Consider the following 15,195-nt stretch of genomic DNA (forward strand, 5'->3'; position numbering starts at 1 on the left):
TGCCAGCTGACATTACACACATATACCTCCCACCTCTACCTATTTAGTTACACCAGATATAGCACATCTCCATGCTCGCTGACATTACACACATGTACTTCCCACCTCTACCTATTTAGTTACACCAGATATAGCACATCTCCATGCCAGCTGACATTACACACATGTAGCTCCCACCTCTACCTATTTAGTTACACCAGATATAGCACATCTCCATGCTCGCTGACATTACACCCATATACCTCCGACCTCTACCTATTTAGTTACACCAGATATAGCACATCTCCATGCTGGCTGACATTACACCCATATACCTCCCACCTCTACCTATTTAGTTACACCAGATATAGCACATCTCCATGCCAGCTGACATTACACACATGTAGCTCCCACCTCTACCTATTTAGTTACACCAGATATAGCACATCTCCATGCTCGCTGACATTACACCCATATACCTCCCACCTCTACCTATTTAGTTACACCAGATATAGCACATCTCCATGCTGGCTGACATTACACACATGTACCTCCCACCTCTACCTATTTAGTTACACCAGATATAGCACATCTCCATGCCAGCTGACATTACACACATATACCTCCCACCTCTACCTATTTAGTTACACCAGATATAGCACATCTCCATGCTGGCTGACATTACACACATATACCTCCCACCTCTACCTATTTAGTTACACCAGATATAGCACATCTCCATGCTGGCTGACATTACACACATGTACTTCCCACCTCTACCTATTTAGTTACACCAGATATAGCACATCTCCATGCTGGCTGACATTACATACATGTACTTCCCACCTCTACCTATTTAGTTACACCAGATATAGCACATCTCCATGCTCGCTGACATTACATACATGTACCTCCCACCTCTACCTATTTAGTTACACCAGATATAGCACATCTCCATGCTGGCTGACATTACACACATAGTTACCAGATATAGCACATCTCCATGTGATTGACCTCTACCTATTTAGTTACACCAGATATAGCACATCTCCATGCTGGCTGACATTACACACATGTACTTACACCCCACCTCTACCTATTTAGTTACACCAGATATAGCACATCTCCATGCTGGCTGACATTACATACACATGTACCTCCCACCTCTACCTATTTAGTTACACCAGATATAGCACATCTCCATGCTGGCTGACATTACACACATATACCTCCCACCTCTACCTATTTAGTTACACCAGATATAGCACATCTCCATGCTAGCTGACATTACATACATGTACCTCCCACCTCTACCTATTTAGTTACACCAGATATAGCACATCTCCATGCTAGCTGACATTACACACATGTACCTCCCACCTCTACCTATTTAGTTACACCAGATATAGCACATCTCCATGCTGGCTGACATTACATACATGTACCTCCCACCTCTACCTATTTAGTTACACCAGATATAGCACATCTCCATGCTAGCTGACATTACACACATGTACCTCCCACCTCTACCTATTTAGTTACACCAGATATAGCACATCTCCATGCCAGCTGACATTACATACATGTACCTCCCACCTCTACCTATTTAGTTACACCAGATATAGCACATCTCCATGCCAGCTGACATTACATACATGTACCTCCCACCTCTACCTATTTAGTTACACCAGATATAGCACATCTCCATGCTAGCTGACATTACACATTACACACATGTACCTCCCACCTCTACCTATTTAGTTACACCAGATATAGCACATCTCCATGCTAGCTGACATTACACACATGTACCTCCCACCTCTACCTATTTAGTTACACCAGATATAGCACATCTCCATGCAGCTGACATTAGTTACACATGTAGCCTCTCCATGCTAGCTGACCTCTACCTATCTTATTTACACCAGATATAGCACATCTCCATGCTAGCTGACATTACATACATATACCTCCCACCTCTACCTATTTAGTTACACCAGATATAGCACATCTCCATGCTAGCTGACATTACACACATATACCTCCCACCTCTACCTATTTAGTTACACCAGATATAGCACATCTCCATGCTGGCTGACATTACATACATGTACTTCCCACCTCTACCTATTTAGTTACACCAGATATAGCACATCTCCATGCTAGCTGACATTACACACATGTAGCTCCCACCTCTACCTATTTAGTTACACCAAATATAGCACATCTCCATGCTAGCTGACATTACATACATGTACCTCCGACCTCTACCTATTTAGTTACACCAGATATAGCACATCTCCATGCTAGCTGACATTACATACATATACCTCCGACCTCTACCTATTTAGTTACACCAGATATAGCACATCTCCATGCTAGCTGACATTACACACATATACCTCCGACCTCTACCTATTTAGTTACACCAGATATAGCACATCTCCATGCTGGCTGACATTACACACATGTACCTCGGACCTCTACCTATTTAGTTACGCCAGATATAGCACATCTCCATGCTTTCTAACACTGCATGGACCTTATCACAGTGTGCTGTCTAGAGCAGTATGCTGATCTCATACAGGCAATGGCGGATCCAGAGAAGTGTGTGCACCCACTTTTTTCACTTGGGAAAACCCATTTTTGCCACACTCCTACATACAAAATCCTGGATCCGCCTCTCTACAAGTGGAACTTACAACAGTGCATTAGCATGGAGCGAGACAATCATCCATACCTTTCAGTTTCATTATATTTATCAAATGATGTAATTTAATCTTGTTTGACCGCTCAGGCTGATCTATGAAAGATGAAAATGTCTCCTACTACGTATACATCAATATGAATATAAAATTATCTGATAGTCCCTAAGAAGAAAATACATGATACAAAGTTAACTGAATCCCTACTACTTGCTACAAGATATGACACTCCAATGTACTACAGTATGTCATACAGTCAGCATTACTACAGCTGTATCACAATGGGCTGACAGCAGTCTCATAGCACGAGCAATGACCCACACTGTCAGTGGGCAGCCACCCAATCCACAGTTTAAGGTACTGACAACAGGTATGAGTACTGGGTACCTATTTTCCCAAGAATATTCATAGATATGACAAATTAAAAGCAGAGTGATGTTTGTTAAATGGAGAGAAATCTTGATTTAAAAGAAGCAATAATTGTTAGCTAAGTATATGCTGAGATCTATCTAATGTATACTGTATGTAGCAGTCTGTGAGTGGAGTACAGGGTGAAGTACAAGATATAGACATGGTGTGCTAATGGTCTTACCCTCATCGTCTACTATGGGTTACCAAATACAGAAGTAACAGATCAGGAGAGAAGATCACAGAAAGGAAAAAGCTCATAAATTTGAGAATATAATCTGATAGCTTCATACCCGACACTGGTTTCAGAAAAAATAAAAGTCACATATACATTAATAATTTTCACAATGACAAATTCATTGCTAAATATCATACAGTGAAACCTTATGAATACAGATATGTCGATATAACCAATTAATTAAAGTGTGAGATCATGGCACTGACAGGACCCTTTATTACAGAAGAGAACATAAATCACAAGATATAGTCTCTGATTACTCAATACTATCTAAGTGAGTGAGTGAGTTGGGTTTTATGGTGCTTTTAGCAAAATTCCAGCAATATCATGGCTGGTGACACTAGAAATGGGCTTCACACATTGTACCCATGTGGGGAATGTTAACACTTTAACCACTAGGCTACCCCAATGTCCCATTCTGGAGGAAAAGATAATCACTGCAATGTTCTCCTTGTCATATACTTTCAGCATAGGTGTGATGGGCGAACACTTTAACCACTAAGCTACCCCACCCCACCATCTGACCCTGCTTTAGTCATTGGTCATTTGCTATCTGACACTGCATATCTGGACAAACCTACCAACAGCACCCTCTCCAAACCTGAATAACTGATGGCAAAAGTGCTACATGTTCACAAGGTTTCACTGTATAGAACAAGATTCCTACCTTAAATCATTACCTGCATATTTAACATGTATAAATCATCTCTGAAACTTACAAAACAAATTACAATTGCAAAAATCATTCTTAATTTCTACCAGAAACGCAACTTAATTAGTACTATGAGAAAAGGAAATACATGTGAGACCCAGCAACAAGAACTGACCTTGTTTGAATGTCTGTTTCAGCAGCAGGGGCTCCAGGGATGGATCCAGCTCTTCCGCAACGTTCTCCAGCAGTAGGGGGTTCCCAAAGGAGATGCAGTTCTCCAGTGTCCTCATGTAGTCGGCATCAGTCAGTTTGATGACGGACAGGTTGCTGTCCTTCTCGGAGTTCTTCACCCACTTGTTGGCCTGACCCTGAGGGTCAATCATCAGCGGCCTGCAATATAGCTGAGAGTGTCAGTTCAGTTTTACAGCAATATAACGGTGAGAATAAACACCAAGACCAGACAATCCACTGATCAATACTATGAGCATCAATCAGGGCAACTGAGACATGATGACATGTATCAACCAAGTCCCAGTCCCATTTGTCGCCTCTTACAAGAAGCTGCTGATTGTTCAACAGAAACTTATTAGACAGGGTTTTAGACAGAGTTTCGGGGAAAATAAGTAAAGACTCCACATGGAGCTAAAAGTTGAACTCACCATCTCCTGGAGTTGGCCACAATGACACCATTGTCTATGGAGAAGCTATCTTTAGGAAGGCCAGCGATGTTCCAGGCTTGGATCTTAATAAGCTCCCCAAGAGTCTTACTGAGGGAGAAGTCCCCTGAACATGGAATCTTCTTCTCCTGTTAACACCAGAACAAGTTCACAAAATAAACCTTGATTTGACAAACTCAAAAATGTAAAAATCAGACAACAGCAGTACTTTAGACAAAACTTGTCCTGTTCACAATCAAACCTTGGTGTTGGTAAAAACAAATTTTTCTTGAATTTGAATTAAGTTGAAATTATAATGTTGTGAAAAACCTATAACAGCATGATAAAGGACTGGAGAAACCATGACTACTCACAGTACATATTTTGACCCAGTTAGTTGTGCAGGACTCCCTAAATGCAGACGTGAAGGGACCGAGGTAGGCAATGACTCCAGCAGAAATGAGGACATCGCCCAGTAGGTTGTTGTAGATCTGTTGCAGGTTGTTGGCAGCCACTGTCCACCGATCCTTCTCACCACCCAGTCCTCCGATCAACTTCTCAGCCCTGACTAACTTCTTCCCACACAGGTCGACCTGGGAAGACAGCCTCTCCTTCTTCTCCGTCATTTCCTGGAATGTGGACTTCAGATCGGCCAGACGTTTCTCCACGGCAGCAAGTTCTGCCCTCTTTTCATTCAACAAGTCCATGGTCTTTTTCAGTTCATCTTCAGCTTCTGCCAGCTTAGCTTTCTTTGGTGCAACAACTTTGGCAACTCTGTCATAGATCTCCATGGCCAGGATCCATTTACACAGACCCTCTGCAGCAGATGAAGCATTGGCGACCTTGGCGGGGTCAAACTCAGGGTTACCAATATACTCCTTCCTGATCTTCTGCATGATGTGAGGCTGTGAGGCAGAAAATTTAGACAATGAATAAGTTATCAGTGACACACTCTACAAGTGTCTGGCAGAATAGTTCATGAGACATCAGTCATCTTCCACTTCTGTGTCGGCATATAAATCAATGGCATTGCTGGTCAATAAACTGGTAAAAAATGGAAAATTCCATTTTCAAATAACATTCTGAAAGATATACTGCTTTTAGCAATATTCTAGCAATATCCTCAAGGGAGAAAACAGAAATGGGTCTCATACAATGTACCCATGTGGGAAATCAAATGGTTCTTCGGAGTGATGAACGAATGCTCTAACCACCAGGCTACCAACAATGTCTTCATTTTGGAAGAAAAGATACTCACAGCGATGTTGTCCTTGTCATATACTTTGAGCATGTTGAGGAAGTTCATGTCATTCAGCAGCTTTTTGGAAGGCCCCCAGTAGTCCATGATCTGTGACAGATAACATGAGAGATGACAGATACATGAACTCAGGATGTCACGTACATCAAATTGTAAGGTTAGCTAACAGGACACATACACATATGGTTATTACTGCGTCTCAGTTTACAGCATGTAAAGTCTTACCTTCTGCCCTGGCTTGTCAGGGTCATTGATCTTGTCTGGCTTGATGTCTTTCATGATACATACAGCAGCCATCACAACCTTCACTCCATTGGGAGGGTTCTTCATGGACTTCACAATCGTAATTTCAGATGACTGAAATAGATATATTGAAACATGCCTGAAACACCCATTGAAATAGAGAGCTTACTTCACAGCACTAAACTGTCAGTTTGATGTAGTTATCCAATCTCCACATACCCACCTTGAGAGTGTCCAGGGCAGCCAGAGCAGCCTCCAGGGCAGGGAGAGCCTCAGCCAGGTCAGCCTCACATTCATCCTTCAGAGCCTGGGCTGCTGCTGCCTGCTCATTGGCCACTGCCTCATCAGCCTTCACCGTTTGACTCGTCACCTCTACCTCCTTCGACTCCTTCTCAATGACTACAATCATTTTCTCATTCTCCTCTGAGCTCTTCACCAGCTGTGGTTGTAGTTCCTCCAGCTCCTTCTGCATCGTGGCCACCTGGAGGAGACAGTCAGTACAAAGTCTATTGGAGTATATAACTAGTGTCAAGTCTCAAGTGACTTGTGTAGCATGCTGAATTCTACAATTTCATGTTGGAGGAAAGATGGAGGAGTTGTCTTCACTTTTGTGAAACTCACAAGGACAGGTATGGGATCCATTCCTAAGAGCCATAATTTCCTGAGGAGAATATGTTACCAGTAACCGATGCTAGAATAATTCTTGACTTGACTAATTATTTAAGCTTGCTAGATTCACATGTCTTTGTTTACCTGCTACATCCTTGAAATATTTGGGAGACTTTTGATTAAAGGAAAGCTTGTAAACTAACCTGAGACGCAGCAAAGGCCAGCTTCTCTAGACCAACAACATATCTCTTCTTGGCCTTCATAGTCTCATCCTGCTTCTTGCCCAGAAGCAGTTTGAAAGAGTAGATGAGCTCCAGGTAGGAGGTCGGTGTCACGTAGTTGTGCCGGCCTTGCTCGTCCAGGAATCTGGAAATACAACACCCAGTGTGAATACCTTATATCCATTATCGGAAACAGATGTTGTAACTTATACCAGGAACATTTCCCCTTGACTCACTTTTCTGAGAGTTCCCGCACACTCTGGTGGAAGTACTTGCAGATGAAGACAGAGTCAGATTTCTGCTGGTCCTCAATCTCAGCATCTTCCAGGAACTTGTTGGCCACTCTCTCCAGGGCATCTTCTGGCCATGGCTACAACACAAGAAACACGTCTGAAAACCTATTCATCACCATCTGTCCAAATTACACTCAAAGCAGGTGATAAGATATTTCAATATATATTTTGAAAACAAAGATGGAAAAACCATCAAGTATCAGGAACAAAAAGAATCACTTACATAGTACTTCGATACTGGAGAGTACAAGCCTAATCCAGTGGGCTGGAAACATCTGACTCTACTCACCTGGAACCAATCGATGGTGCAGCAGTTGATTAAGGAAGGGAACTGCCTCAGTCTGTTGCGGAAGGCGTCGCCGATGGGGCTGAAGGCGATCATGATGTGAAGATTCTCTTTACAGCGGTTCACAAAGAAGGCAAACAAGGCCAGGGGGCTGAAGTCAGCGTTCTTGTCTCCTGCTTGAGCAAACGGCCGAACAACCTACAGACAGAAAATATCACCAACATGTTAGAGGAGGTACGTTACGGATATACAGCAATCCAGTCCATCCCAACTATCAGTTATCATGAGTAAAACAGTAAGTTGTTCAAACACACACCTCCATGATCTCAGCCTTCTCGTCTGTGGGAAAGAGGTTGGGCACTTCTCCTGTGTTGAGGAGGTTGTCGATGTCCTCAAGGAATGATTCTTCCTTGATCTGTGTGTCTGTGATGAGGAACACTGTCGTCTTGCCCATGGCTCCAGCACTCTTCAGCAGGCTCTGTAGCAGGCAACCACAGAGTGGTCAGTTGTACTCAAGTATGGGACTCCCATGTACATAGACACCCATATATCCATAGACTAGATATACAAGCATATCAAACATACTCATGGGAATTAGACCCAAAATATTTCATCACAATGTCAACCTCAACCTCTCAAACTCAACTTGTAGAAGACTAGTGGTATAATACATCTTAACATTACAGCTGTGGAAATCAATATTTTACTAACAGAAATAGCACAAAAGCTGTAGGAATCAAGCAAACATTTGCAATCATTGTCTATGAGTGCATTCCTAAGAATATTACTTCTCTTACATGAAAGCCATAAAATCCTGTTCTGGCTGTAAACTTAAAAGAAAATTGAGAAGATATTCTCTTCACTGCCAACATATCAATTAGTCGTGAAGCAAACTGTATCCTCCATAGGAAATGCACATGCTCATGTTCAAGGCAAGGAAAACACTACTTTTTTCTACCCATGACCCTGAGTTCATCAACTAGATGCAGATACCTCATATGAAACAATAACAATAGTTAATTACCCCATGATACCATGATGAACAAAGTTTCAGTATATTCACATCAGTACACTTTCAGTGCTATATGTCCTACCTTGAGATCTTCCCTCCACTCCGTCTTGCCATAGTTCTTGGAGATCTCGGGCTGGAAGATGCTGTAGCCAGCCATAGCTGTGGCTAGCCTGGTCAACGACTGTCGTCCACTGCCCCCCACCCCCACTAGCAGGGCATTGCCACCCGGCACACGCAGAATACGACAGATGCGGGACAGGTGCTCCAATACATATCTGTTGACACAACAATCACTATGTTAACTACAACAAACAGCACAACATACTTCTCACCATGAGGACTCCTGGGAAGAATATTCTATGCTAGGAGTAATAGATAACTAAAGATGACTGTATGTTCAGAATTGGTAGGCTGGTGTGACGTCACTTGTAGCTCATGCTTTCAGTCCCTGGATTATTAGGTCCAGACAAAACTATTTCAGCCACATAAAAACTGGAACCATGAAAACTGTGGCATTAACAAACACTGACTCTTCACTCAAAACTAAGGTACTGCGTCACCCTGGTTGTGAGGGAGCATCTGTACCTGAAGATGACGAGGTTCATCCGGGTCTTGTGGGTGTTGTTGTACTCCTCCAGACACTGCTCCACCACTCGGTAAAACTCATCCAGCGACTTGACCTCCTCGTACACCCTCTCCTCCGTCTCTGCATCAGGGTTCATGTAGTCCCCAAACATCAAACTCCGCAGGTCTTGCTCTTGTACCTGTAGTTAAACATACTATCAGCATCCCTTACACATTTCAGGTCAAAATCCGTAACTTTATATTCATATAAAAGGATTTACTAATAGTCCTTATCTTCGAAGAGAATTATCAGATTTTATCATTAGTTTTTAAAGAAACTTTACGGACTATTTACATATTCTGTACTGTTATTGAAAACAATAATTATGCAAATAAAAGAAACCAAATTACATGAACATCATTTGAGAAAATATCGACCACAGCTGTTTTCTGTATTTTACGTTTGAAAAGAGTTTTTGCAAGCCTGACGGTTTGGGCAGCCTGAAATACAGCTCAGAGTTAATTAACTGGAGGTGGAATCTAGTCTAGTGCTATGTGTTCGCCCCCAACTGCTGGTGCAGGTGGAATATGTTGTGTAACACACAAGAACCTCTAGAGTTGACAACCAAAGTAAAAATATTCTGTGAATGAAATAAACATGAAACTTCCAAAGTGACTCAAATATCAATAAACAAGAAATGATCTGGAAAGTGTTCAAAATCATGCATTTTTCAACCAGAAAAGTATTTATTGATAAAACTAGATGTTGATTGCTGTTTGTTTCAATAGTAATGCTGTCTATTCTATCTGTCAGAATGATTGCTACCTTAATGTCTAGAATGCTAGCTACTGTTTACTCACATGTACTAAAGCAATACAGAAAGCACTGTTAATTTAAGGCAATGTACCGGCATGCTGACACCTGTGTTATATACAAGCAATGTACTAGCATACTGACACCTGTGTTATATATGGACAATATACCAGCATGTTGACACCTGTGTTATATACAAGCAATGTACTAGCATACTGACACCTGTGTTATATATGGACAATGTACCGGCATGTTGACACCTGTGTTATTTATGGACAATATACCAGCATACTGACACCTGTGTTATATATGGACAATGTACCGGCATGCTGACACCTGTGTTATATATGGACAATATACCAGCATACTGACACCTGTGTTATATATGGACAATGTACCGGCATGCTGACACCTGTGTTATTTATGGACAATATACCAGCATATTGACACCTGTGTTATATACGGACAATATACCAGCATGTTGACACCTGTGTTATATATGGACAATGTACCAGCATACTGACACCTGTGTTATTTATGGACAATATACCAGCATACTGACACCTGTGTTATATATGGACAATGTACCGGCATGCTGACACCTGTGTTATATATGGACAATATACCAGCATACTGACACCTGTGTTATATATGGACAATGTACCGGCATGCTGACACCTGTGTTATTTATGGACAATATACCAGCATATTGACACCTGTGTTATATACGGACAATATACCAGCTTGTTGACACCTGTGTTATATATGGACAATGTACCAGCATACTGACACCTGTGTTATATATGGACAATGTACCAGCATGTTGACACCTGTGTTATATATGGACAATGTACCGGCATGCTGACACCTGTGTTATATATGGACAATATGCCAGCATGTTGACACCTGTGTTATATATGGACAATGTACCAGCATGTTGACACCTGTGTTATATATGGACAATGTACCAGCATATTGACACCTGTGTTATATATGGACAATGTACCAGCATGTTGACACCTGTGTTATATATGGACAATGTACCAGCATGTTGACACCTGTGTTTTATATGGACAATATACCAGCATGTTGACACCTGTGTTATATATGGACAATGTACCAGCATGTTGACACCTGTGTTATATATGGACAATGTACCAGCATATTGACACCTGTGTTATATATGGACAATGTACCGGCATGCTGACACCTGTGTTATTTATGGACAATATACCAGCATATTGACACCTGTGTTATATACGGACAATATACCAGCATGTTGACACCTGTGTTATATATGGACAATGTACCGGCATGCTGACACCTGTGTTATTTATGGACAATATACCAGCATACTGACACCTGTGTTATATATGGACAATGTACCGGCATGCTGACACCTGTGTTATATATGGACAATATACCAGCATACTGACACCTGTGTTATATATGGACAATGTACCGGCATGCTGACACCTGTGTTATTTATGGACAATATACCAGCATATTGACACCTGTGTTATATACGGACAATATACCAGCATGTTGACACCTGTGTTATATATGGACAATGTACCAGCATACTGACACCTGTGTTATATATGGACAATGTACCAGCATGTTGACACCTGTGTTATATATGGACAATGTACCGGCATGCTGACACCTGTGTTATATATGGACAATATGCCAGCATGTTGACACCTGTGTTATATATGGACAATGTACCAGCATGTTGACACCTGTGTTATATATGGACAATGTACCAGCATGTTGACACCTGTGTTATATATGGACAATGTACCAGCATGTTGACACCTGTGTTATATATGGACAATGTACCAGCATGTTGACACCTGTGTTTTATATGGACAATATACCAGCATGTTGACACCTGTGTTATACATGGACAGTGTACCAGCATGTTGACACCTGTGTTATATATGGACAATATATGACGACGGACCGTCGACTCACCTGGCATTAAATGCACGTGCTGCCTACAGGCACAAGGGGTCATCTCAAAGATATTTTGTGCTTTTTCATGTGTGTTGACTATGTCTCATCTATTGATTAACATCTTACGTGTCTTTCTTTCATATAGTTTCATATAGTTTATGTTGAGATATGTTAAAGAGTATGATACCCGAAAACCATCGAAATGCATCGTAGTATATAGGTGGCACGACGACCCGAAGATCGACAGGACTGGATATTATTTGTAAATTGTTATGACGTGCTGTGTACCTCCCCAGTATAATTGCCCTAAAGGATTATCTTATCTTAACTGATATCTCTATCCCCAAGCCCGACCCCAGGTTTTGCTTTTGAGACGGCCCCTCCTAGCTGTTTCTTTTTATAGTGACAGTGAGACTGCATGGTAGCTACATCCTTAATAGTTTCGGCATAAAAGTTATTATTTTTTACGTCAGCTATCGTTTATAATGAATCTACGTCTAATTTCAAATTGGGCATTTAAAAAGTGTCCTTTGTAATACAATATCGTCGCACATTAATTTGCATAAAGCCATTGCCTGTTCCAAATAAGTCTTTTTGGACTTAGTAAAAAAAACTGCATTGCTCATTTCTGCACTAATTTCCCCTCAGTAAAGTCCTTTTTCTCCGTTTCCTATCTCTCTACCACCGAGACTGTTGTTAGGCCAAAATTAGTTTAACAGATATTTCACACTTTCACATATCAACTACATAAATTGTAGAGATAAATGAGAAAATACAGTTTTTTTCTATTTCCGACAGTACTATAGCATGTTGACACCTGTGTTATATATGTACTAGCATATTGACACCTGTGTTATACATGGACAATGTACCAGCATATTGACACCTGTGTTATATATAGACAATGTACTAGCATATTGACACCTGTGTTATATATGGCCAATGTACCAGCATGTTGACACCTGTGTCATATACAGGCAGTGTACAAGCATATTGACACCTGTGTTATACACAAGCAATGTACCAGCATGTTGACACCTGTGCTATATACAAGCAATGTCCCAGCATGTCAACACCTGTGTTATTTTACAAGATATCTACAAGCATGTTGACACTTGTGTTGTTGATTCACTCCTGTGATCTACGGCTGACATGCATTCATGTGTATTGTACACTCATGTAAGTATATCGTACATCCTGAGAAAGTTATTACTTCCAACCTGGAATAAAATCTCAACAACATGCAAGGTTAAGGAGGGAGAAAAAAACAGGATAGAAACAGGAATGAAACACCGAGTAGACATATACCTCTTCCTGTAACAGAGAATTTGTTACAGAGTTACAGCACGGAACACACTATGAGCAATGGTTCATGACTACAAAGATTCTGCCAGAGGTCACAGGGAGCATGTTTCCCCATGAATTGTTACAGTTCGGTCTTGTTTAACTCATTAAGGCCGAGAGACACATATATGGGGCAAATAAATCAGCTCCTCACAGCGAGTGACGTGTTTATGGGGCAGGTAATTAGCAGTTTCTCACAGCGAGAGCCCCATACAGTCGTCAACAGAAAGCACCTCTTATTCAGCGAGAGACGCACATGTGTGTTGTACTTTTAAAAATCGCACTGTACATATTATTTCAACCAATTTAGCAGTACTGAGCAAATGTTAGCTTTTCTTACGAGAGATCCCACCTTTAGTATCAATCAGAAGAAGTATTTAAAGTGTTTTGATAACAATTGCTAATCATTATCATATGCTTGTACAGCGTTTAGCAAATGAACACATGTTGGCGAGAAAGGGGATTATGATGTTTTTACAGAGGTAAGTGCCTGGTACTCTTCCTTGGGAATGGATACTAAAATACTTCGTATGCACCTTGATTGAATTAGATGTAATGGTTTAGAGGTTACTAAAAATTATATTTCCTTCAACTACCTAATAAATAGGAAACAATATACGAAATTTCAAGGACATACAAAGAATTCAAACACAATAGAATAGTTTGAATTTACTTTTTAGGCATCATTACGTTGTCATGTTTCGTATACCAAAACAAGTAATTATACATCCTAGCACGAATAGATTAAACATAATTGAACTTACTAATTTGAAGTTTACTGAATTGTAACTAGTTGTTTTCCATAATCTAAAGTTCGTAATGTTACCTAAGCGAATATAAAGTGATAAGTCGCGTCTTTGCATCGAATACATATATTCATGTCAGTGTTATTACAACAATGAAATGTTTTACTACGTTTGTTACAAAAGACAGTAAGTTGGTAATTCAAAACATTGTCACACATGGACAGAAGTAATATCATAAGTTATTACATGTAAGCCATACAAAGGTATTTCAAGCATTTTTGTTCAAGCTGTTGAAAGTTTCATGTTGATTTGAATTGTCAGTTTTCTATGCAATTTACATGAGCATTCTGTAAAACATTTGTATTTGATCTGTGTAATTATCCAATCCAGTGCAATTATCACGTGTATCAATCAACTCAGTCTCTATTGATCCATCGTCAATAAAAGCTGGATAGTATATCAGTTACGGTATCAATACACATGCGTATAATCATTCAAGCAGATTACAGTAATGAGATAATTGAACGCCTCTTTCGACCTTGAAATAACAGCCTCGGTAGAATGCATATGTAGTTACGTCCTTGTTGAAAGGTTTGTCCGTGACAAGTGTAAAATAAACAGATGCGCTGTTATATCATTGGACATCTTGCTTTATGGAGTCACGCCCCTCTCTGTGATGTTTATACATGCATGCACATCTGTAATCTTATGAACCTCGTTTGCATTCAGTAAAGATATAGGCATGCCCACCTTCATAAATATTGGGGGTGGGGGTGTCAACTGCAAGTTTATACACTATAATAATTCAGTATAGTGTCACCTCGTGAATTCTGTAATCGCGTGTACTCTAGTTTGGATAGTCATTCAGTATCAAGGTGAAGATTATATTTACATGTACAGCAAACCATTATGTTTTATTTACTAGTTGTGTGCATATAATGTATATGAAAATAAATACTACCTCTACTCAGTGGTTGGATTTCAATCGCTTTGTTTTACTTATCGAAAAACACTAAAATGAGGACAAATAAACTCGCCAAAGTGACTATCTACTCCTATTTGTCTTATGTGTATATTTCATACATCATTACCAGTGTGTATGTTTACAATACACAAACTGTTACATGATAGCTTGAGTTGATAAAGCCGAAACCCAGCATATCGACTGGTCAAGGATATAGCCAATAACCAATCTCTATCCAAGCTGC

General features: G+C 40.5%; 1 protein-coding gene across 1 annotated transcript in view; it reads right to left on the reverse strand.

The window, feature by feature from the left end:
* The window catches only part of LOC124287917 (dynein axonemal heavy chain 12-like), a 79,960-nt gene that overhangs the window by 23,740 nt on the left and 41,025 nt on the right, over positions 1 to 15,195 (reverse strand). Inside the window, 14 exon segments of the mRNA XM_046724408.1 lie at positions 3,386 to 3,391; positions 4,158 to 4,372; positions 4,642 to 4,787; positions 5,013 to 5,543; positions 5,897 to 5,986; positions 6,122 to 6,253; positions 6,363 to 6,620; positions 6,952 to 7,114; positions 7,206 to 7,339; positions 7,552 to 7,746; positions 7,865 to 8,026; positions 8,643 to 8,835; positions 9,146 to 9,324; positions 13,206 to 13,211. Coding sequence (XP_046580364.1) covers positions 3,386 to 3,391; positions 4,158 to 4,372; positions 4,642 to 4,787; positions 5,013 to 5,543; positions 5,897 to 5,986; positions 6,122 to 6,253; positions 6,363 to 6,620; positions 6,952 to 7,114; positions 7,206 to 7,339; positions 7,552 to 7,746; positions 7,865 to 8,026; positions 8,643 to 8,835; positions 9,146 to 9,324; positions 13,206 to 13,211 — 2,410 coding nt within the window.

The sequence above is a fragment of the Haliotis rubra genome, unplaced genomic scaffold (genome assembly GCF_003918875.1).
Source record: "Haliotis rubra isolate DU_JTF1 unplaced genomic scaffold, ASM391887v1 Scf111, whole genome shotgun sequence".
Lineage (NCBI taxonomy): Eukaryota > Metazoa > Mollusca > Gastropoda > Lepetellida > Haliotidae > Haliotis > Haliotis rubra.